Source organism: Macrobrachium nipponense, chromosome 7 (genome assembly GCF_015104395.2).
Source record: "Macrobrachium nipponense isolate FS-2020 chromosome 7, ASM1510439v2, whole genome shotgun sequence".
NCBI classification, from domain to species: Eukaryota; Metazoa; Arthropoda; class Malacostraca; order Decapoda; family Palaemonidae; genus Macrobrachium; species Macrobrachium nipponense.
Window position 1 is genome coordinate 91,208,292 of NC_061109.1, and position 23,499 is coordinate 91,231,790.

At 45.6% G+C, this 23,499-nt stretch overlaps 1 protein-coding gene across 1 annotated transcript in view; it reads right to left on the bottom strand.

Annotated features, from left to right (window-relative positions):
- The window catches only part of LOC135217463 (polyphosphoinositide phosphatase-like), a 333,908-nt gene that overhangs the window by 29,943 nt on the left and 280,466 nt on the right, over positions 1-23,499 (bottom strand). The window contains exon 17 of the mRNA XM_064253366.1: positions 1,007-1,077. Within this exon, the coding sequence (XP_064109436.1) occupies positions 1,007-1,077 (71 nt within the window). The remainder of the gene's footprint in view (positions 1-1,006; positions 1,078-23,499) is intronic.

Here is a 23,499-nt window from a genome sequence, read left to right on the forward strand (position 1 = left end):
GTGGCTTTAGTTCTTTAAGACATACAGCATGCATTTTCAATTACCAGAAACCAGAAGTACTAAATATTTGAAATACTCTTCCAAGATGCTTCGAGCTTATGACCTCATCCACCTCTGGTACAGAAGATGAAACAAGTTTTTTATTCAAAGTTGTACAGTTCTGAATGACTGAAATGGTGGCTCAAGATAACCAGAAAGGTCATCCATGTCAAATGACATGATATACAAAAACTTGTGGCAATAATAACTGAAACTAAGGCCATACAATACAAGTAGGGGTTGGTTTCTGCCCTTACACCGAATATGAATCCACCTTTGGCTACTCTATGAAAAATAAAATTAAATTGTTGACTATATGTACAATCCCAAATATGAAATCTAGATTGTGATAGATTTTTTGTTCATTGCAATAAATCGAAATGTTAATGCAAACATGAAAGTTGGATGCTTAGCCTGGAAAAGACTCAGGAAACTAAAAGACAGATATCAACACAACAGGGTGCTAGAGAAATACAACAAAACCTTTCCTGCTTGCAGTATGTCAAACAAGGAGCAATGATTTTTTTTGTGTCAATCTGAAATGGTCTACTGTTTCCATTAGCAGGAGGTTGAGCATTGGTACAATGAAAATTGATGTTCTGTATATTTGTGAAGAAAATAAGCTTACCTTATGGTAAAGCATTTGGGCTTGAGTAGCCAAGCTTGTAACAACAGATACTTTGCTATCATGAAAGATACAGGCAATCCTTCATTATTATGATAGATACTTGTTGCTAACTATAAAACTTGGATTTATAACCATGAAAAACAATCTAGGCCCCATAATATTGGTTAAGCACAATATGTGGACACAATATGTGGTTATACAATACTAGAGCATTAAAAATAACTGGTTAAAATTTATTCATCTCTTTTGACAAAAATTCAGCAACTGTGGCATGCACACTTACTTTTTCCAGATCTATTTTCTCCAGTAAAACTACCTACAACAGTGAAAACTACATACCTCCACTACTGCCACTGCACACACTAGTCTTTTGTACTGGTCCACTTGTTGACTTATAGATATGTTCAAATCTGTAAAAAATAACTTCATGAATTATCTTAGCATTATTTCTTGAATGACTTTCTACTGTATTACCTTGTATGCTGAGCTACATGTTACCTCAGTAAAAATGTAATAACAATATTTTTTGTATACAAACCATTACCTAATACCTTAAGTTAGCCCACATCTGTGATATTTACAAATTCTAGACACCTGATCCCAGACTTCCATTTGCAGACTGGATAGCAGCACTGCGCATAAACCCCATTGATCCTGTCAACTTTTTTAAATCTCAATAATTGAGAATCTAACTAAAAATCAGTCAGTTTATTTTAATTATATATCTAATTTTCAATTAAATATCCCATGTTTATTTAACCTAATAATTTACATGCACTTTAAATAAATTATGTACTATATAAATTTCCCAAGATATCTTTAATGTCAGAGTTTTTTGTTGTAGGGGAACAGAAAATAAGTTTAAGATCTATACCCTCAGTATTAAGTGTTATTCCACCAGGTAGTGGTTATTTTCTGGGCTCAGCTCGTGTCGCTGCGCGAAAATATCCTTTAATCTATTATTTCTAGGGTAAATGTACTAACACATACCAGAGAATAAATAAAATAAAGAAAAAGGTCAGTATAACTGACTCGCTCACCCTCCAAGAGGGTGTCGGTATGAACACTAGGCGAGTGAGACCACTACCACGAGCCAAATACCAATAGAAATCTCCCACAACAAAAACCCTCCATGAGGGAGAGCCGCCCACAGAGGGTGAGCAGCTCGTACTACTACTACTCCATCCCATGCTGCCGACTGCTGCGCCTCTGGTGGCCATCCTTTTCAGTTAGCGCACACGAGTCACACGTGATAATTTTCTCTCTGTGTTTTTTGTGCCCTTTCGTTGGATTTATCTATGATGGAGCGTGCAGCTATTGCAGCAGCTAAGTTAAGTACTCAGTATTTATGGTTAGGTTGGTTTTTTTCCGGCCCTCAGTCAGTATTTTGCCGTTTTTTAGGTATAAATACGAACGGGGTCGGGGTCGGAAGCATGGCAGCATTGTTCTGCCGCGTGGTGGGTGGGTTCGTTCTCGGTCTCCCATACCTAGAACATCCCCTTATCTATGTACGCTCTATATTTATTATCCGTTTTACTTAGGGTACTGTCTACTAGGTTTTGTCATGCATGCATGTCTTTTACCTTATGTAGGCTTCTTCTTTCCAGACCTAGTCCCGGCTCTTAGTATCGGCCTTGACTAGCTTGAGTGGTAGACTTTCCTTCGGGTTAGTCGTACACTCCTGGATTTTTCTCCTACTATATTGTTTTCTTTCTTTTATTTTATTTAATTATACCATGTATTTTGTTATGGTTAGGTTAGTTAGGCGTCTGGCTTAGCCTAGGTCCTGGCTCTTTGAGCCTATGCTACCGCTCATCAGTTCGGTTGCTTCCCTATAGCATCTCTCTGATCAGTCGGTTTTGGCCCAGTGGGTCTCATGCTACCGCTTTTCAAGTTCAGTTGCTTCCCGATAGCATCTCTCTGATCAGTTGGTTGGTCCTAGGCTAGTTGTCTTATTTTAGTCCTTACCGTCTCGTGGTCACTACGCGATCACGAGACAGCCAGACGCCTGCCCAGTCCCCTTCCCCCCTCCTCCCGCTCTTCCATAGAGTCGGGGGAGGGTGGGTCGGTCTGCCCTCGCTCGCTCCACATACCCGAGCATGCTTCCCTCTCTCCCCCCAGGCGGAGGGGCCAGGGAGACGGGACAGACCCAGACTGGACGCGACCTCTCCGGCTTCTCGGTCCGGCCCGGTGGTGATGTGGTGGGGGGTACTGGCCTTTCCCCCCATCCGTTGCTTCCTTGTCGCTCCGGTTCGCTCGAGCCCTGTATGTCTCCTCGTCTTCCGACCTTTCTAGGACTCCTTTCCTGATCGGAGTCCTGGCATCCAGCGGGAAGATGTTAGTCCTCCCAGTAGAGTGGACCGGAACATACAGTGGGTCCCTGCTAACCTTACCGTATTGCTGAGTTACTACACTCCGCTACGCACTGGACTTGGTCCGGTTCGTTTGAGTTTTAGGTTTAAGCGTTATTAGATTAACTATAAGTTTATCTTAAGTACCTTAAACCTTCCCCCCCCTCCCTTACATGTCTTACCGGATATCTCCGGGATTATAGCCTATTCAGGCGAGGCAGGGGGGGGTTATGCCCAAAACAAAATTTTCTCCGAGCTCCGGCATGCAACGGAGTTCTTCTGTCCTTTAGCCTGTAAGTGTTATTCTTTAAGATACTCATGTGTCTTCACTTACAGGCCACCAACTGTGAGCATCCGGGATGCGCCGCCACACTTCAGGACCCATGTGGACACGAAGTTTGCCGGTCCCATGCTCCATGCGCGACTCTGCACGGGGACATCCAGGTCGGTACCATGAGAACGTGTACCATATGTTACGATCTGGTGAGCCAGCTTTTAGAAGGGGTGAAAGTAATTCCATCTCCGGTAGCTGCTCCTGCTTCTGTTTTAGTGCTTAAGTTTTTCATCATCCACTTTAACTTAAGGCATCTAAGTTTAAGTTATATTTTAAGTTAGTTTTAAGTGATTCTTAAAATCTAATCTACGCCCTCATCTTCCAGGCGCCGGCAGTGAAGGATACCGCATGGCAACCCTGCGGGCCTGGGTCGGCGGTTTTGGGAAGAACGCCGCCAAGGGTTATGCCCTACATCTTGGAGAAGCGGTTGGCGCTGTTAATCTTCCCCGGAGGCAGGCGACAGGATACGTCGACCCAGTAGAGGCGGCCCCTACTATCGCCTTCATCCAACAACAGCTGGCTGCCTCATTAACTGATCAAGACCAGGATATCTCCACGGTCGTCGCGACTTTAGATATTAATGTGGAACCTATGGTAGGTGTAGACGACCTGTTGGTCGAGGTAGGTAGGGTGGACCCCCACCCAAGGGTCACCCTTGGGTGTAACTGTTTCTTCTACTCCGCAACCTCTCCATCCTTCCAAGGCTTTACAGGTGATGAATTATATACTCCTCCTGACGCTTCGGTTTAGACCTAAGGTCAAGGGTGTCAAGCAGTGAAATCCTTGACTAAGACGTCGTCGTCGTCTAAGAAGTCGACTTCGGCGTCATCCTCCTCACGTAAGTCTCCGGCTGGGAATCCCGGAGCAGACAGGTCTAAAGCTTCTAGCTCCGGCTCTAAGTCCTCGAGGAGTAAATCTCCAGAGAGAGATCTCGCACCCCGGCAGAGTCACCAGTTCCGCTACCCTTGGTTCCGATTCAGAGCCACCCCTCCACCTCCGCAGCAGCTCCGGCCTTGACTCCAATGCTGGCCTGTTGCAACAGGTGGGGCGACCTGGTTGGGTCCCTAAAGAGTAGCATGGAACAAATGATCTCTCGTCTGTCGGATAGGATTACTTCCCAGGACTCTCATTATAGCCGGACTGAGAGAAGCCCCTCTAGCCTCTCCTCCACTTTCCATACGAGTGGAACTCAGCTTCCTCCGTATGACTCGCTACATCCGTTCTCGATGAACAATCCATGGAGAGTAGCGTCATATCGCCCCCTTCCAGACGGTCTCATTTCCATACCAGGAATTCGAACTCCGAAGGATAGAGGACTTCGAGTTCTTCCCGGAAGACCTCCAGCCTCCGTTCATAGGCTACGCAAGGCTTACAGCTTCAGCCATGGTTCGGGATGATAGGGTACCAAAGGAGACAGTCCTCTATTCACGAGACCAGGCTCAGAGAGAATGGCTCAGATGTTTAGAGGACATGGATTGTTCTAATACCAGGATACAACCTTTCAAGAGTCCCTTACCATTTTCACAATGGATGAGATTGCCCCCCGCTCCCGTTCCTGACGAAAGATCGCGAGGCTACCATCCCAGCGGACCCAGAACGGGGGAACCCATGCCTCAATTGAAGGAAGCAGATCCCACATCTCCGTTTGCTCCCCTCAGCCGGAGAATTGTGGGAGGACTTGCCAAACACCTTCTCAGCTGGCAAACTCAAACCGGACTGTGCTATGGAGCAGTTTTGGTGAAAAGCTACCCAGGCTCCCAGATGGCCTTATTCAGGCTGAATTTGACGCGAAATCGCGATTAGCCAGATCAATTAACTCTATGGCTATGTCCGTTGTAGCAACCATAGCTTATGGCTCAGAACCGCTTTTTTAAGCTCATGACCAAAGCCCTGACTCAAACGTACAGTCGGATATGTTTGAGTTTGCCACTGCTAGAACGAATTGTAGGAAGCATGTCCTACAAGAGGCAACATTTCGACATGAGCCGAATAGGTACTCTCGTCTAACATCTGGGGAGCAGATCTCTTCCCAGAAGCTTATGGTGAAGGAAGTCCAGTCAGAGGCTACGAGGCTGAACCAGAGCCTTAAGGACCGTTGGGGCCTTACGGCTAAGAGGAGGCAAGACTTAACGCCTAAAGGTAAGGGACAGAGGAAACCTAGGCGTTTCCATCCTTACCAGAAAAAGCAGCCACGCTTTTCTCAGCAAGTTCCAGCGGTGCCCTTCAGCGAATGGGCTCAGAGCATAGTGTCAAAGGCCTGGGTTGGAGCTGGTTGACGAACCCACCTCCATCCAGACCTTTGTCCGTCAACTTCCTTCCAAAGAATTGACAGAGTACGCAGAAGACCTCCTTCAGAAAGGAGCTATAGCGAGAGTCAAGAGATTAAAATTTCAAGGTCGCTTGTTCAGCGTGCCAAAGAAAGGCTCACAAAAAAGAAGGGTAATCTTAGACTTGTCCCGCTTAAACTTAGCCATCCGCTGCGACAAGTTCAAGATGCTCACGATCTCACAGGTGCGGACCTTACTTCCCGTGGGGCCGTCACCACCTCTATCGATCTTACAGACGCCTACTATCATATCCCTATTGCAAGGCTTCCGTCCCTCCATCTCTGGTTTCAAGATAGGAGACCAGGCATTCTCCTTCAAGGTAGTTCCCTTCGGACTCAACGTGGCACCCAGGGTGTTCACGAAACTAGCGGAAGCGGTAGTGCAACAACTCAGATCACAAGGGATTATGGTAGTAGCGTATCTCGACGATTGGTTGATCTGGGCTTCAACAGTCGAGGAATGCAACAGAGCTACACTGAAAGTGATTCAGTTCCTGGAATATCTAGGCTTCAAGATAAACAGACCAAGTCAAGACTCACTCCAGAGTCAGACTTTCAGTGGCTGGGCATTCAATGGAATCTATCCTCCCATACTCTGTCGATTCCATCAACCAAAAGGAAAGAAATAGCGAAGTCAGTCAAGCAATTTCTAAGTCACAAACTGGCGTCAAGGAGAGCTCAGGAGAGGATCCTGGGTTCTCTCCAGTTTGCATCAGTGACGAACGTCTTAAAATTTTTTTGTTGAAAGCCAAACTGAAAGACCTAACCAGAATCTGGCGCTCACGAGCAAATGTCAGGTCCAGGGACAAACTATCCTCAGTCCCTCTGATTCTAAAGAATCGTCTTCGGCCGTGGGCGAAAGTCAAGAATTTGTCAGTGTCAGTACCCCTTCAGTTCCCTCCACCAGGGATTACCATCCACACAGACGCGTCCTTAAGCGGTTGGGGAGGGTATTCCCAGGTCCAAAAGGGTTCAAGGAACTTGGTCACCTCAGTTCAGTCAGTTCCATATAAACGTAACCTGGAGGCAATGGCAAGTGTTTTCTTGACTCTAAAAAGGTTGCGCCCACCAAAGTACTCCCACATAAAGCTAGTTCTGGACAGCGCAGTGGTAGTACATTGTATAAACAGAGGAGGCTCCAAGTCACGTCATCTAAATCATGTGATGGTAGCCATCTTCTCCCTGGCAAACAAGTTCAGTTGGCATCTCTCCTCCACTCACATAGCTGGAGTGAGAAACGTCATAGCAGACGCGTTATCCCGATCATGCCCCTAGAGTCGGAATGGTCACGGACAACAGTTCGTTCCAATGGATTCTTCAAAGAGTCCCAGGGCTACAGGTGGATCTCTTCGCATCTCAAGCGAATCACAAAACTTTCCCCTGTTATGGAGCCCCCAACCTGGACCCTCTGGCCTATGCCCACGGACGCCCTGGCTCTAGACTGGAACAACTGGAAGGAAGATTTATGTCTTTCCCCCAGTGAATCTTCTTATGAAAGTTTTAAACAAACTCAGGACGTTCAAGGGTCAAGTGGCTCTAGTAGCCCCAGACTGGCCGAAGAGCAATTGGTATCCCCTAATTCTGGAGCTGGGCCTTCGTCCTCTTCGGATCCCCAATCCCAGGCTCTCCCAGTCAGTACAAACGAAGACTGTGTTCGCTTCCTCAGGGGATTCTCAAAACCCTAACTTTATGGATTTCATGAAGTTTGCGGCAAAAAGAGATGCGAATATTGACCCTCAGAATATTCTCTTCTTTGGAATCCGATAAAGGGATTCAACTTTGAGACAGTATGATGCTGCTGTCAAAAAGTTAGCAATCTTCCTGAGAGAATCTGATATAGAATCATGACAGTTAATTCAGCTATATCCTTTTTCAGATCCTTATTGAAAAAGGTTTAGCAGCTAGCACGATTACGACAAACAAGTCAGCCTTGAAAAAGATATTTCAATTTGGGTTCAACATAGACTTGACGGATTCCTACTTCTCGTCTATTCCTAAGGCATGTGCTAGACTTAGACCTTCTGTAAGGCCTACGTCAGTTTCATGGTTCTTAAACGATGTTCTAAAACTGGCTTCAGAAACCGATAATGACACATGCTCGTTTATAATGCTCTTAAGGAAAACCCTGTTTTTATTAAGCTTAGCTTCAGGAGCAAGAATTTCAGAACTGTCGGCTTTATCCAGAGATCCGGATCATATTCAATTCCTTCCCACAGGGGAAGTACTACTTTACTTTCTCGGAACGTAGCTTTTTAGCAAAGAATGAAGATCCTTTGATGAGGTGGGAACCTTGGAAGGTACTACCCCTTCCACAAGATGTATCTCTTTGCCCAGTTACAACCTTACGAGCCTTTCCTGTCCAGGACCTCCTCATCCTCACTCGGGTCCCCTCTTTAAGAGGGAAAAAGGTGGAACTTTATCCATTAAAGGCATCAGGCAGCAAATCCTGTACTTTATTAAGCAAGCCAATCCTGACTCTTTCCCGAAAGCACATGATGTCAGGGCAGTAGTAGCCACCTCAATTAATTATTTCCAACACATGAACTTCGATGAGTTTGAAAAAGTATACCGGATGGAAATCGCCGACAGTGTTCAAACGCCATTACCTTAAGTCCTTGGAAGCTCTGAAATTTTCAGCAAGTCGCAGCGGGAAAAACATAGTTTCCCCTGATTCTAGTTAATTTGTAGTAGAAGATTCAGTCCTCCTTTTCCTACCTGTTTCACACACCCAAGCGTTTCGGTCTATCCCTACCGTGTTCGTTTACATTCACCTGTTGTCTTAGCTGCTTTATATGCTGGGGATGTAGTGGGTGCCCCTTAGTTTTTGCTAGGACACTCACAGATGATTATGGATTTTGATCTCATGGATGTTACCCCTTATTTTTATGCTAGGGGATACATCTCATTTATAATGGTTAAGGGTTTTGTATATTAAGTCATATGCATTCCTTATATATTATCTTGTTGTTTAATTTGTTCATTGTTGATTACTTTAATTGCTATTATATTTTTGATACATGCCTTTACACAGATACCATTTTGTTACATGTAAGCCAATTTACCTCTGTACATATGTAAATTACCTTATGATAAGAAACATGTTTAGAATTAAGGCTAATTTAAGCATATTTCTATTTGTATCACTGTGTATTTGTATCTTTTTAGCAATTATATCTTGTTTTTTATATTTACTTTATTTTTTATTTGAGACCTATTCTGATTTATTTTATTACTTTGTTTACAATCTTGTGCTATTTCTCTGGTACGATTTTCGCGCAGCGACCACGAGCTGAGCCCAAGAAAAGGGATTTTGACGTAAGGAAAAAATCTATTTCTGGGCGATTGGCTCGTGTCGCCAGCGAAATCCCACCCTACCCATCCCTTCGCCCAAGATTGTCTGCTAACTTCAGGATGGCCACCAGAGGGCGCAGCAGTCGGCAGCATGGGATGGAGTAGTAGTAGTACGAGCTGCTCACTCTGTGGGTCGGCTCCCCTCTCCATGGAGGGTTTTTGTTGTGGGAGATTTCTATTGGTATTTGGCTTCCGTGGTAGTGGTCTCACTCGCCTAGTGTTCATAACCGACACCCTCTTGGAGGGTGAGCGAGTCAGTTATACTGACCTTTTCTTTATTTTATTTATTCTCTGGTATGTGTTAGTACATTTACCCTAGAAATAATAGATTAAAGGATATTTCGCTGGCGACACGAGCCAATCGCCCCAGAAATAGATTTTTCCTTACGTCAAAATCCCTTTAATGTCATCTTAGGTAGGGGGAGGAAGAAATGCCAAGGGACTGGGAGGAGAGTGATGGTGTATGTATGTATGTATATATGTATGTATAATGTATATATATAATATATATATATATATGCATATATATATATATATATATATATATATATATATATATATATATATATATATATATATATATATATATATATATGTGTGTGTGTGTGTGTGTGTGTGTATACATATATATATATATATATTATAATATATATATATATATATATATATATATATGATATATATATATATATTATATATATATATATAGAATTATATATATATATATAGATATATATATATATATATATAGATATATATATATATATATATATGATATATATATATATATATATATATATATATATATATTTCTGGGCTCAGCTCGTGTCGCTGCGCGAAATATCCTTTAATCTATTATTTCTAGGGTAAATGTACTAACACATACCAGAGAATAAATAAATAAAGAAAAAGGTCAGTACAACTGACTCGCTCACCCTCCAAAGAGGGTGTCGGTATGAACACTATGGCGAGTGAGACCACTACCACGAGCCGAATGCCAATAGAATTCTCCCACTACAAAATCCCCACAGAGGAGAGCCGACCCCACAGAGTGGGCAGCAACTACTACTACTCCATCCTATGCTGCCGACTGCTGCGCCTCTGGTGGTCATCCTTTTTCGTTAGCGCACACTATACACACGTGCCCTTTTTTACTCTGTGTTTTTGTGCCCTTTTCTTTGGATTTGTTTATCATGGAGCTGCAGCCATCGCAGCAGCTAAGTTTAGTACTCAGTGTTTATTGCTATTTGGTTTTTTCCGCCCTTGAGCCCGTATTTGCCGTAGGTATAAATACGAACTCTAGGTCGGAAGCATGGCAGCATGGTTCTGCCTCGTGGTGGGTTCGTTCTTGGTCTCCCATACCAGAACATCCCCTTACTTTAGTACGCTCTATTTTAATCGTCCGATTTGTTTAGGGTACAGTCTACACGGTTTTGTCATGCATGCATGTCTTTTTTACCTTATGTAGGCTCATTCCATCCAGACCCTAGCCACGGCTCTTAGTATCGGCCCCGGCTAGCTTTGAGTGGTAGACTTTCCTTCGGGTTAGTCGTACACTCCTGGATTTTTTCTCCTACTATTTTGTTTTCTTTCTTTCATAATTTTATTATTTGACTATTTTTATATTATATGATATTATGTTTAGGTTAGTTAGGCGTCTGGCTTTGTTTAAGCCTAGGTTGTGGCCCATAGGGCCTCTATGCTACCGCTCTTCAGTTCGGTTGCTTCCCGATAGCATCTCTCTGATCAGCTGGTTAGTTTCTAGGCTTTGTTGTCCATTGTTTTGTACTTACCTGCCCCACGTGGTCACTACGTGATCCTGGGGCAAGCCAGACGCCTGTCCAGTCACCTTCCCCCCTCCCGCTCTTCTATAGAGTCGGGTGGGTGGGTCGGTCTGCCCATGCTCGCTCTGCATACCCAGAGCCTGCCTCCCTCTCCCCCCCAGGCGGAGGGAGTAGAGGGACTGGGACAGACCCAGACTGGACTCCACCTCTCCGGCTTGGCTCGTCCTGCTGGATGGTAAGGTGGGGGGACTGGCCTCCCCCCCTCCCGCCCTCCGTCGCTCCGTTGCTAGCCCGAGTCTGTATGTCTCTCGCTCTTTCCCACCTTACTGGGGCTCCTTTACTACCGGAGACCTGGCATCCAGCGGAAAGGTCTAGTCCACCCAGCAGGGTGGACCGGGACATACAGTTGGTCCCTTCTAAAAAACCACTCCGTCTCGCTGAGCACGACACTACCGCCACGCACTGGACCTCAGTCCGGTACGTTCGAGTTTTTATAGGTTTAAGATCTGTTATGTTAAACTATTAAGTTTATCTTAAGCTACCTTAAACCATCCCCCCTCCCGTTACCTGTCTCACCGGATCTCTCTGGGGTTATAGCCTATTCAGGCGTTAAGGGAGGGGTTATGCCCAAATTTTTTCCGAGCTCCGGCATGCAACGGAGTTCTTCTGTTCCCTTTAGCCTGTAAGTGATAGTCTTTAAGATACTCATGGTGTCTTTTCACTTACAGACCACCAACTGTGAGCATCCGGATGCGCCGCCACACTTCAAGACCCATGTGACATGAAGTTTGCCGGTCCCATGCTCCATGCGCGACTCCGCACGGGGACATCCAGGTCTGGTACCACGAGACATGTACCATCTGTTATGATCTGGTGAGCCAGCTCTTAGACGGGGTAAGTGTTCCAACTCCGTTAACTGGTCCTCATTTTGTTATAGTTCTTAAGTTTTTACATTAAATCTCCCAAACTTAAGATAAAATTCATGGGGTTTTGTAGCCCCTATAATTTTAAGTTAAGCTTTTAAATTAGTTTTAGTTTTAAGATTAATCTTAAAATCTAATCAATACCCTCTCTTCCAGGCTCCGGCTGTGAGGATACCCGCACTGGCAACCCTGCGGGCCTGGGTCGGCGGTTTTTGGGAAGAACGCCGCCAAGGGTATGCCCTACATTCTTGAAAAGAAGTTGGCGGTACTAATCTTCCCCGGAGGCAAGGCTACAGGCTACGTCGACCCAGCAGAGGCGGCCCCGACTATCGCTTTCATTCAGCAACAGCTGGCTGCCTCGTTGACGGATCAAGGCCAGGACATCTCCTCGGAAGTCGCGACACTGGATATTAATGTTGAACCTATGGTAGGTGTAGACGACCTGTTGGTCGAGGTAGGTACGTTGGACGCCCAAGGGATGCCCTTGGGTGCAACTGGATCTTCTACCCCTGCAACCTCTCCATCCTTCCAAGGCTTTACAGGTACAGAACTGTATACTTCTCCTGACGCTTCCGTTAGACCCAAGGTCAGAGGTCAAGCAGTGAAAACCTTGACGAAGACGTCGTCGTCTCTTTAAAAAGACGCGTCTGGCTGTCAATCTTCTTCTCGTAAGTCTCCGGCTAGAAATCCCGGAGCAGAGAGATCTAAAGCTTCTGGTCCGGCTCTAAATCCTCTAGGAGTAAATCCTCCAGGGAGAGATCTCATACTCCAGCGGAGTCGTCAGTTCCGCTACCTTTGGTTCCGGTTCAGAGCCACCCTTCCACCTCCGCAGCAGCTCCGGCTTTGGACTCCAACGTCTAGGTTCTGTTGCAACAACGTGGGCGATCTGGTTGGTTCTCTGAAAAACAGCATGGAACAAATGATCTCCCGGTTGTCTGATAGGATCACCTCTCAGGACAACATTATAGCCGGACTGAGCCAAGCTCCACTATCCTCTCCTCCACCTTTCAGCACAGGGGGAGCCCAATTACCCCCGTAGACTCTCTACCTCCGTTCTCAATGAACAACCCTTGGAGAGTAGCGTCATACGCCCCTTCCAAGACGGGCTTATCTCTATCCCGGAATGTGGAACTCGGAGGATTGAAGACTTCGAGTTTTCTACCCGTGGAGACCTGCAGCCTCCGTTCATCGGCTACGCCAGGCTCACCGCCTCTGGCCATGACTCGGGACGATAAGGTACCGAAAGAGACAGTCCTCTATTCACGAGACCAGGCTCAGAGAGAATGCTCAGGTGTCTAGAGGACATGGATTGTTCCAATACGAAAATCCAACCTTTTAAAGAGTCCTTTTACGATCTTTTACGATGGAAGAAGAGTACCCCGCTCCCTTTCTTGACAAAGATCGCGACAACCACCATTCCAGCAGCCCAGAAGGGGGATTCCATGCCTCAGCTGAAGGAAGCAGATCCTACGTCTCCTTTACTTCCCTAGCCGGTGAATTGTGGGAAGATTTGCCCAACACCTTCTCAGCTGGCAAACTCAAACCAGACTGTGCTATGGAAGCAGTTTGGATGAGAAAGCTACCTAGGCTTTCCAGATACGCCTTATTCAGGCGGAAATTCGATGCCAAATCGAGGTTAGCCAGGTCTATTAATTCCATGGCTATGACCGAGGTGGCTACCATTGCCTATGGGTCGGAGCCACTCTTTAAGCTTCTTACCAATCTCTGACTCAAACGGTGCAGTCGGATATGTTTGAGTTCGCCACGGCTAGGACGAATTGTTAGGAAAAACATGTCCTACAAGAAGCAACAATTCGGCACGAGCCGAATAAGTTGCTTACATCGGAAGCATCTGGGGAGCAGACCTCTTCCCAGAGGCGATGGTGAAGGAGGTTCAGGCAGAGGCTACGAGATTGAACCAAAGCCTTAAAGGACCGTTGGGTCTTACGGCCAAGAGACGACAGATCAAGCCGGTAAGGGTAGGGCTCAAAGGAAACCCAGACGTTTCCAGCCCTACCAGAAGAAAAACAGCCACGCTTTTCTCAGCAGGTTCCAGCTGTTTACCTCACTTGGTACAAAACAGCCCAAACACTTCTAACCTCAAATAGGCTCGCAATCGCAGCCGATCTATGTTATCTCCCCTCAGCCTCACCCTCACCTCTTACGCTCTCTCTTCAGCCTACAAATCAGGTCTTCGAGGGTCAAGCTTCCCAGAAGTATGACCGCTCGGGTAAGGGAGGCAGAGGTAAGCGATCCTTTCGTGGGAGAGGATCGGGAGGGCCCTTTAATAGAGGAAAGCATTTCAGGGTGAGGCCGAGGAGGCTACCAAAACCAATGAGGATTTTCAGGTAGGAGGGAGGCTGTTTCACTTCCGCCACCGGTGGAACTTCAGCAAGTGGGCCTTACAGACCTTACAGACCCTTACATCTTGTTCGGGTTGCCCCAGGTCCCTCAGTGTGAGGCACCTCTAATGTCTACCAGAGAGTTGCTAGTACATCTTCCGGTATATTTTGCATCTTTCCATCTTGGATGGTCTGGGATGCAGTTTAGATATTTGTCGAGCTTATTCTTAAACACATCTACGCTCACTCCTGATATATTCCTCAGATGAGCTGGCAACGCATTGAATAGACGCTGCATTATCGATGCTGGTGCGTAGTGGGATTAATGTCCTGTGTGCTTTCCTTATTTTTCTGGTATATTTTTTGGGCACTATTAATCTACCTCTGAGCATTGGTATCAAAAGGCCTGGTTGGAGCTGGTTAGCGAACCCACCCCCATCCAGACTTTCCGCCAACTTCCTTCCAAGGATTGACGGAGTATGCGGAGGACTCTCCTTCAGAAAGGAGCTATAGCGAGAGTCAACAGGTTAAAATTTCAAGGTCGCTTGTTCAGCGTGCCAAAGAAAGGCTCACAAGAAGGGTAATCTTAGACTTGTCCCGCTTAACTTAGCCATTCGCTGCGACAAGTTCAAGATGCTCACGATCTCGCAGGTGCGGACCTTACTTCCCCGTGGGGCCGTCACCACCTCTATCGATCTTACAGACGCTTACTATCATATCCTATTGCAGACACTTTCCGTCCTGTATCTGGGCTTCAAGATAGGAGACCAGACATTCTCCTTCAAGGTAGTTCCTTTCGGGCTCAACGTAGCACCCAGGTGTGTTCACGAAGCTGGCGGAAGTAGTAGTTCAACAACTAAGATCGCAAGGGGTTATGGTAGTAGCGTATCTCGACGATTGGTTGATCTGGGCTTCAACAGTCGAGGAATGCAACAGAGCAACACTGAAAGTGATTCAGTTCCTGGAATATCTAGGCTTCAAGATAAACAGGACCAAGTCAAGACTCACTCCAGAGTCAAACTTTCAGTGGCTGGGCATTCAATGGAATCTATCCTCCCATACTCTGTCGATTCCATCAGCCAAGAGGAAAGAAATAGCGAAGTCAGTCAAGCAATTTTTCTGAGTCACAAACTGGCGTCAAGAAGAACTCAGGAAAGGATCCTGGGTTCACTCCAGTTTGCATCAGTGACAAACATCCTGGATGAAAGCCAAACTGAAAGACCTAACCAGAATCTGGCGCTCACGAGCAAATGTCAGGTCCAGGGACAAATTATCCTCAGTCCCTCAGATTCTAACGGAATCGACTCCGGCGTGGGCGAAAGTCAAGAAACTTGTCGATATCAGTGCCCCTTCAGTTTCCTCCACCGGGATTACCATCCACACAGACGCTTCATTAAGCGGTTGGGGAGGATATTCCCAGTTCAAGAAAGTTCAAGGAACGTGGTCACCTCAGTTCCGTCAGTTCCATATAAACGTACTGGAAGCAATGGCAGTGTTCTTGACTCTAAAAAGGTTACGTCCGCCAAAGTACTCCCATATAAAGCTAGTCTTGGACAGCGCAGTGGTAGTACATTGTATAAACAGAGGAGGCTCCAAATCACGTCATCTAAATCATGTCATGGTAGCCATCTTCTCCCTGGCGGACAAGTTCAGTTGGCATCTCTCCTCCACCCATATAGCTGGAGTGAGAAACGTCATAGCAGATGCTCTATCCCGATCAGTACCTCTAGAGTCGGATGGTCACTGGACAACAGTTCGTTCCAATGGATTCTTCAGAGAGTTCCAGGCCTACAAGTGGATCTCTTCGCATCTCAAGCGAACCACAACTCCGCCCATTTTATGTGCCCCCAACCTGGACCCCCTCTGGCCTATGCCACGGACGCCCTGGCTCTAGACTGGAACAAACTGGGAGAAGATTTATGTCTTTCCTCCAGTGAATCTTCTCATGAAGGTATTGAACAAACTCAGGACATTCAATGGTCAAGTGGCTCTAGTAGCCCCAGACTGGCCGAAGAGCAATTGGTACCCTCTAATTCTGGAACTGGGTCTTCGCCCTCTTCGGATTCCCAGTCCCAGGCTCTCCAGTCAGTACAAACGAAGACTGTGTTCGCTTCCTCAGGGATTCTCAAAACCCTAACTTTATGGATTTCATGAAGTTTGCAGCGAAAAGGAATGCGAATATTGACCCTACAAAATATCTCATTCTTGGAATCCCGATAAAAGAGATTCAACTTTCAGACAGTATGATGCTGCTGTCAAAAAGTTAGCAACCTTCCTGAGAGAATCAGATATTAGGATCATGACAATCAATTCAGCTATATCCTTTTCAGATCCTTATTTGAAAAAGGCTTAGCAGCTAGCACGATTACGACAAACAAGTCAGCCTTGAAAAAGATTTTTCAATTTGGTTTCAACATAGACTTGACAGATTCCTACTTCTCGTCTATTCCCAAGGCGTGTGCTAGACTTAGACCTTCTGTAAGGCCTACGTCAGTATCATGGTTCTTAAACGATGTTCTAAAGCTGGCTTCAGAAACTGATAATGACACATGGCTCGTTTATAATGCTCTTAAGAAAAACTCTATTTTTATTAAGCTTGGCCTCAGGAGCTAGAATTTCAGAACTGTCGGCTTTATCCAGAGATCCGGATCATATTCAGTTCCTTCCCACAGGGGAAGTGCTACTTTCTCCGGAACGTAGTTTTATAGCTAAGAATGAAGATCCTTGATGAGGTGGGAACCATGGAAGGTACTACCCTTCCACAAGATGTATCTCTTTGCCCAGTTTTCGACTTTACGAGCCTTTCTGTCTAGGACCTCCTCCATCCTCATCGGGTCCTCTCTTTTAAGAGAGAAAAAGGTGGTACTTTATCTATTAAAGGCATCAGGCAGCAAATCCTGTACTTCATTAAACAAGCCAATCCTGACTCTTTTCCAAAGCACATGATGTTAGGGCAGTAGCCACCTCAATTAACTATTTCCAACATATGAACTTCGATGAGTTGAAAAAATATACTGGATGGAAATCGCCGACAGTATTTAAACGTCATTACTTAAAGTCCTTGGAAGCTCTGAAATTTTCAGCAGTAGCAGCGGGTAACATAGTTTCCCCCGACTCTGCCTAATCTTTAGTAGAAGATCCAGTCCTCCTTTCTACCTACCTCACCCAACAGTTCGTCTATTCCTGCCTTGTTCATCTACGGTTACCTTGTGTCTTAGCTGCTTTTAGATGATGTGGTGGGTGTCCCTTATTTTTTTGCTAGGGGTCACTCACAATTGATTGTGTATATTGATCTCTTGGATGTCAATCCCCTTATTTTTATGCTAGGGGATACATCTTATTTGTAATGGTTACGGGTTTTGTATATTAAGTTATATACATTCCTTTATATATTATTATTGTTGAGTTTGTTTTGTTCAACTTATTATTTTAATTGCTCTGGATTTTTGATACATATCCTTACACAGATACCATTTTGGTACATATATGCCATACCCCTGTATATATGTAAATTACCTTAAGTTAAGAAATATTATTAGAATTAAGTTTATTTAAGCAATATTTCTATTTTGTATCATTGTGTATATGTATCCTTATTAGCAATTATATTCTTTTATTTTATTTTACCTTTTATTTGAGACCTCTTTTTGTTTTGTTGATTTTTGTTTACAATCTTGTGCTATTTCTCTGGTACGATTTCGCGCAGCGACACGAGCTGAGCCCAGAAAAGGGATTTTGACGTAAGGAAAAATCTATTTCTGGGCGATTGGCTCGTGTCGCCAGCGAAATCCCGCCCTACCCATCCCATCGCCCAAGATTGTCTGCTAACTTCAGGATGGCCACCAGTAGGCGCAGCAGTCGGCAGCATGGGATGGAGTAGTATAGTTGCTGCCCTCTGTGGGTCGGCTCTCCTCTTGTGGGATTTTGTAGTGGGAGAATTCTATTGGCATTCGGCTCGTGGTAGTGGTCTCACTCGCCATAGTGTTCATACCGACACCCTCTTGGAGGGTGAGCGAGTCAGTTGTACTGACCTTTTTCTTTATTTATTTATTCTCTGGTAGGTGTTAGTACATTTACCCTAGAAATAATAGATTACAGGATATTTCGCTGGCGACACGAGCCAATCGCCCAGAAATAGATTTTTCTTACGTCAAATCCCCATATAATATATATATATATATATATTATATATAATAATATATCTATATATATATATATATATATATATATATATATATATATATATATATATATTACATTACCTTAATATAATTTATCTAGCCCTAAATCCCCAAAAACCGCACCAAAATTTACCACATTGGCAACCCTGTTACCTCCTATTCTGTCCGCCAGTTGGCAAACACTGTCGTTGACAGATACGAAAAACCTTCCCTCAAATCGGTTGTTAACGAGCGCTCGTGGTTTTTACATCACGGCTGCTCTTTATAAATTTCCTTAAACATTTTTGTGCCTTTAAAGCTTTCATTATTTGTTAAATGAGACTTTATAGAATTACCACTCACGCATTACATCACGAAATAGTGAATTAACTTTGATTTCTGTAGTGGTTTTCTTATTTTAAATTACGAACTTTTGCGCGACCCGGAACTACTGACCTGTCCAATTCTACAATGGATTACCAAGAATTACGATGCTTCCTTCTGCCAGCAACATCAGGAACTGCCCGGTTTGTGGGACAAGGATGAGTAGCAGGGAGTATGAACCACATGACATTTGTAGCTCTTGTCGTGGACAGGTTTGTAACTTGACTTCTCGTTGTGATGTTTGTAAGCCCTGGTCTGACGAGGATATGACTGCTTATATGAAACGCCAAACAATCTTGCAGCGTAAAAGATCGGTTAAGGAGAAAAAGAAATCGATTGCTAGAACTGTATCTAACGAATTCTTTTGACTTGGGCGCTCATGATTCTGGCTCTTCGGTTTCGGTATCGTACGACTCCGACTCCGAATTAATTGATGTTTTGCCCCCTGTACAACCGGTAATTAGTGAAGTTATTTCTGATGTAGATTCGAAGATTTTGGCAATGGAAACTACCTGGAAACAGAATTTTTAAGAAATTACAGCTTAGTCTAGATAGAGATATTTCTGCTAAGTTTTAACAATCTGTCAGAGAATTTTCAAGAAGCCTTTACTAGAATGTCTTACACACTTTTAGATTCATTTTCAGCTCCTCGTCAGTACCTGTCGACAGCACCATGGGTAACGGTGCGACAGATACCCCGGCTTGTGAACCCCGTCGTGGCGAAGGCCTAGGGGGGATCCGGTCCGGGCAGGTGCCTAACGAATCTTTACCCAACGTGTCCCCTGTTAGTCCCGTAACAGTGCCAAAGGGCGCTTATTTAGGTGAGAAGGGGGGAGGGGGGAGGGATATTAGTGTCAGACCTAAGATAGCTAGTCGTCAGGATTTTACTTCAGAGGAAGTTTCTAAGTTAGGATCTGACGATGATGATGATGATGACGCGGATTCGTGTGATATTGATGTTTCCTCGAATGGATGTCATGATGTAGAATTCAAGAAACTTTTTTATTTAATTTTGAGTTTTCTTCCTCAGGCGAGGCCTAAAGAGCAGAAGCAGCCTCCGCCTCGTTGTATTACAGAAGGGATTTTTTCTTGACGGTCCTTCCCGGTCACGGAATTTTTACGTTTTCCCTTTGACCCAGAGGTTCGCGAGAGTGAGGGCGGACGTTGCCGCTAACTTTCGAAGGTGATCGGGGAAGGAAAGAGGAAGCTCTCTTCTCTTCTACGACACCGGTGAGTTTACCAGGTGGCGGATGATTCTTCATTCTCTCGACCCCCCAAGCCAAATCCTGATTTTGTCCGACTTTCAAGTCAAACCCTTGCCTTCTAAGGCTTCGGTCTCTGTCTCAATTGAAGATTTTATTGCTATGGAGGCTGTTATGAGCTCCTTACAAGAAGCTCAATCCTTCAATATTTGGGTCCTCGGAGGGCTTTAATGTATATCAAGGACTCCGGGTTTTGTTCCTCCTGATGCTCCTCTTTTTTGAGAAATTCTGCTCATCCATTTCAATCGCTTCTGTACATCAGAACGAGCTTGCTGCTTCAATGCAGGCCTTTCTTGTTTCTCTAAGGCGTAACCTGTATTTGTCGCAGTTACCCTCCTCTGTATCGGAGATTCAGAGAACCCGTCTGTTGTCCTCTTCTCCTTTTGGCGATTTTTCTTTTCGATATTTCTGTGCTTTCTGAGGTTTTGAAGGAACATCAGGTGATGCCTCTTCCCAAGCTCACTGGGGCCTTATCAAGAGCTTTTTCCTCTGGTCTTCCTCCCGTTCCTTCAAGGAGTAAGCGTAAGTTTAGGACCAGATCTGTACCTTCTGCTCCAGCCCAACAACCTCCTTCTGGCTCTTTTTTCCAGAGTACATCTCAGCTTGCTGGGTGCCTCTTCTTCATCCTCTGGTGCTCACCCTTTGAAACGCGGGAGAGGTTCTTGGCGTGGCTCTAAGGGCAGAGAAAGAGCTCAACCTCCAGGAGGACCTTCTTCTTCTTCTTCTTCTTCCTTGTCTCTGCGTAAGAATTTTCGGAAGTAGGAGTCATCACCTCGCCTGGAGACCGCAGTAGGAGCTTGTCTCTCCCGCCATTGGTCAGCTTGGCAGGGGAGAGCGGTGGATGCTTGGGTGGTGGAGGTCCTGAAGGAAGGTTACGAGATCCCTTTTGTTTTCCAGACCTCCACTTTCCAATCGTCCTCTCGAGTTCAGCAGTTATTCCCCTCACTCAATCAGGGGTCAAGCCTTGGAGAAGGAGCTTTCGGCCCTCTTGGAGAAGGATGCCATAGAGCGAGCTCCTCCTTCTCGGCCTCGGGTGCCTGGCGCCCCATCATAGATCTTTCGGTTTTGAACAAGTTCATTCTAAAGTCCAAGTTCAGGATGGAGACGGTCCAGACTGTTCTTTCATCCGTCAGGAGGGGGGACTGGGATGATTTCCATCGATCTGCAGGATGCTTATCTGCAAATCCCCATCCATCCAAGAAGCAGACATTACCTTCGGTTTTTCATGGACTCGGGAGTTTTCCAGTTTCAGACCCTTTGTTTCGGCCTCACCACTGCTCCACAGGTCTTTTCTCGGGTGATGGCTCCTGTTTCAGCTATTCTGCATCAGTTAAACGTAAGGATGCTTCGGTATCTGGACGATTGGCTAGTCCAGGCCGAATCTCTAGAGAAATGTCTCCGGTCGAGGGAGATAGTTCTGTCTCTTTGTGTCGAGTTGGGCATTCTTGTCAACTTCGACAAGTCCAATCTAATCCCTTGCCAGATCATGACTTATCTGGGGATTGTTTTTGAATTCCCAGATTTTGAGGGCTTCTCCCGCTCAGAAACGGATAAACAAGCTTCTGAGTCTGATCGAAGAATTTTTGTCCTCCGTAACGCAGCCAGTTTCTCTTTGGAGGTCTCTCCTGGGCCATTTGTCATCCCTCATCCAACTGGTTCCCGGAGGTCGTCTCAGAATGAGGTCCCTTCAGTCGACACTTCGCCAGTCATGGATTTCGTGTCCGAGGACACGATAGTCGCCTCTTCTCCACAATGTCAGAAGGATCTCCGTTGGTGGATGCAAGTTCACCGCCTCAAGTCAGGGACATCTCTTCTTTCGGTTCCTCCGGACCTAATGTTTTGGTCAGACGCCTCGGATCAAGGTTGGGGCGCACACCTGGGCTCCGAAGCCGCTTCGGGCCTTTGGTTAGAGGAGGAGAGGAGCATGTCAATAAATTGGAGGGAACTGAGGCAGTGTACCTAGGCCTTCTTTCATTTCAGGAACAACTGTTGGAGTCGGTTGTCGCGATCTTTGTCGACAACACCACAGAGTCTCGTACTTGAGAAACCAAGGCGGCACACAGTCGGATCTTCTCACTCAAGAAGCCGATCAATCCTGTGTGGGCAGAAGACAGGGGATTACGTTGGTCCCTCAGTTTATCCTGGGCCATCACAACGTCTTAGCAGACGCCTTGTCGAGACCGAACGAATTTCAAGGGTCGCGTGGGACACTTTGCCAGGAAGTCTTCGACAGCCTCAGGAAGAAATGGCCTGTCACAGTCGATCTGTTGCCACCCCACTGAATTTTCGGTGCCAGATATTCTTCGCCCCTCTTACCAGACTCCTCAGAGTGCCGGGACAGACTCTCTTTTGCAGACTGGAGGGACTTCAAGCCTATGCTTTTCCTCCGTTCTCTCTGGTGAGGTCAGTCCTCAACAAAGTGAGGGCAACCAAGCGTCTGGATCTCACCTTGATCGCCCCCTTCTGGCCACAGAAGGAGTGGTTTCCCGACCTTCTGGAAGCACTGGTGGAACCCCCCATTCGCCTGCCAGAGAGACCAGATCTTCTCAAACAACCCCATTTTCATCGGTTTCCATCAGAGGCTCCACATGCTTCATCTTCATGCCTGGAGACTGTCAGGAGGTTCTCCAAGCACGAAGGGTTCTCCTCCAGAGTGGCGCGACAGTTGGCTCTTGCCAGGCGGCAATCAACCAGAGTAAATATCAGGCTAAATGGTCGGTTTACAGACGTTGGTGTAAGTCTCAAGGACATTCAATTTCTAGACCTTCCTTACCGAAACGTAGCGGAGTTTTTAGTTCATTTACATCATGACAGGGCCCTGTCACCTTCGTGCATTAAGGGTTTTATAGGTCTATGCTTTCCTATGTTTTTTAAGGCAGGCTTCCTGAGATCTCTTCATCTTATGTCATTAGAGATTTACTTCGATCTTTTTCCCTATCTCGACCCAGGCCGCAGTGTTCGCCTCCGACATGGGACGTTAACAAAGTCCTTCAAGCCTTAAGGTTCCCTCCGTTTGAGCCTCTGAATTCTGCCAAATTTAGGGACCTCTCTTCTAAGACACTCTTCCTTGTCTCACTGGCTACAGGCCAGAGGGTGGGTGAACTGCAAGCACTCTCTTTTCTGGTTGCCAGAATCTGGACAAGACATGATTTTGTCATACCTTCCTGAATTGTCGCAAAGACTGAATCGTCTGATAATCCCATTCCCAGGTCTTTTGTACTGAAGTCGCTGGTCGACTTTGTTGGTAATTTAAATGAGGAATTAGTTCTTTGCCCTGTTAGGGGCGCTCTCATGTTATTTCTTTACGCCGCACGAAGGACATTCAGGGTCGTCCCCGTCATCTGTTTGTTTCACCCACGAAATGTCAAGAGACCTATTTCAAAGAATGGTGTATCCTTTTTTCTCAGAGATCTGATCGTTAAAACTGGTGGTTCGGCTGCTGGGGGAAGACCAGACGCCGAGAGCACACAGTATTAGAGCAGTTGCTACATCAGTAGCTTTTATGAAGAACGTCTCAGTCGCCAAGGTGCTTGAGGCGGCGACTTGGCGTTCTAATTCTGTTTTTGCCTCATTTTTTACTTGAGGGATATTTCTCTAGTTCTAGGCGACCTTCGT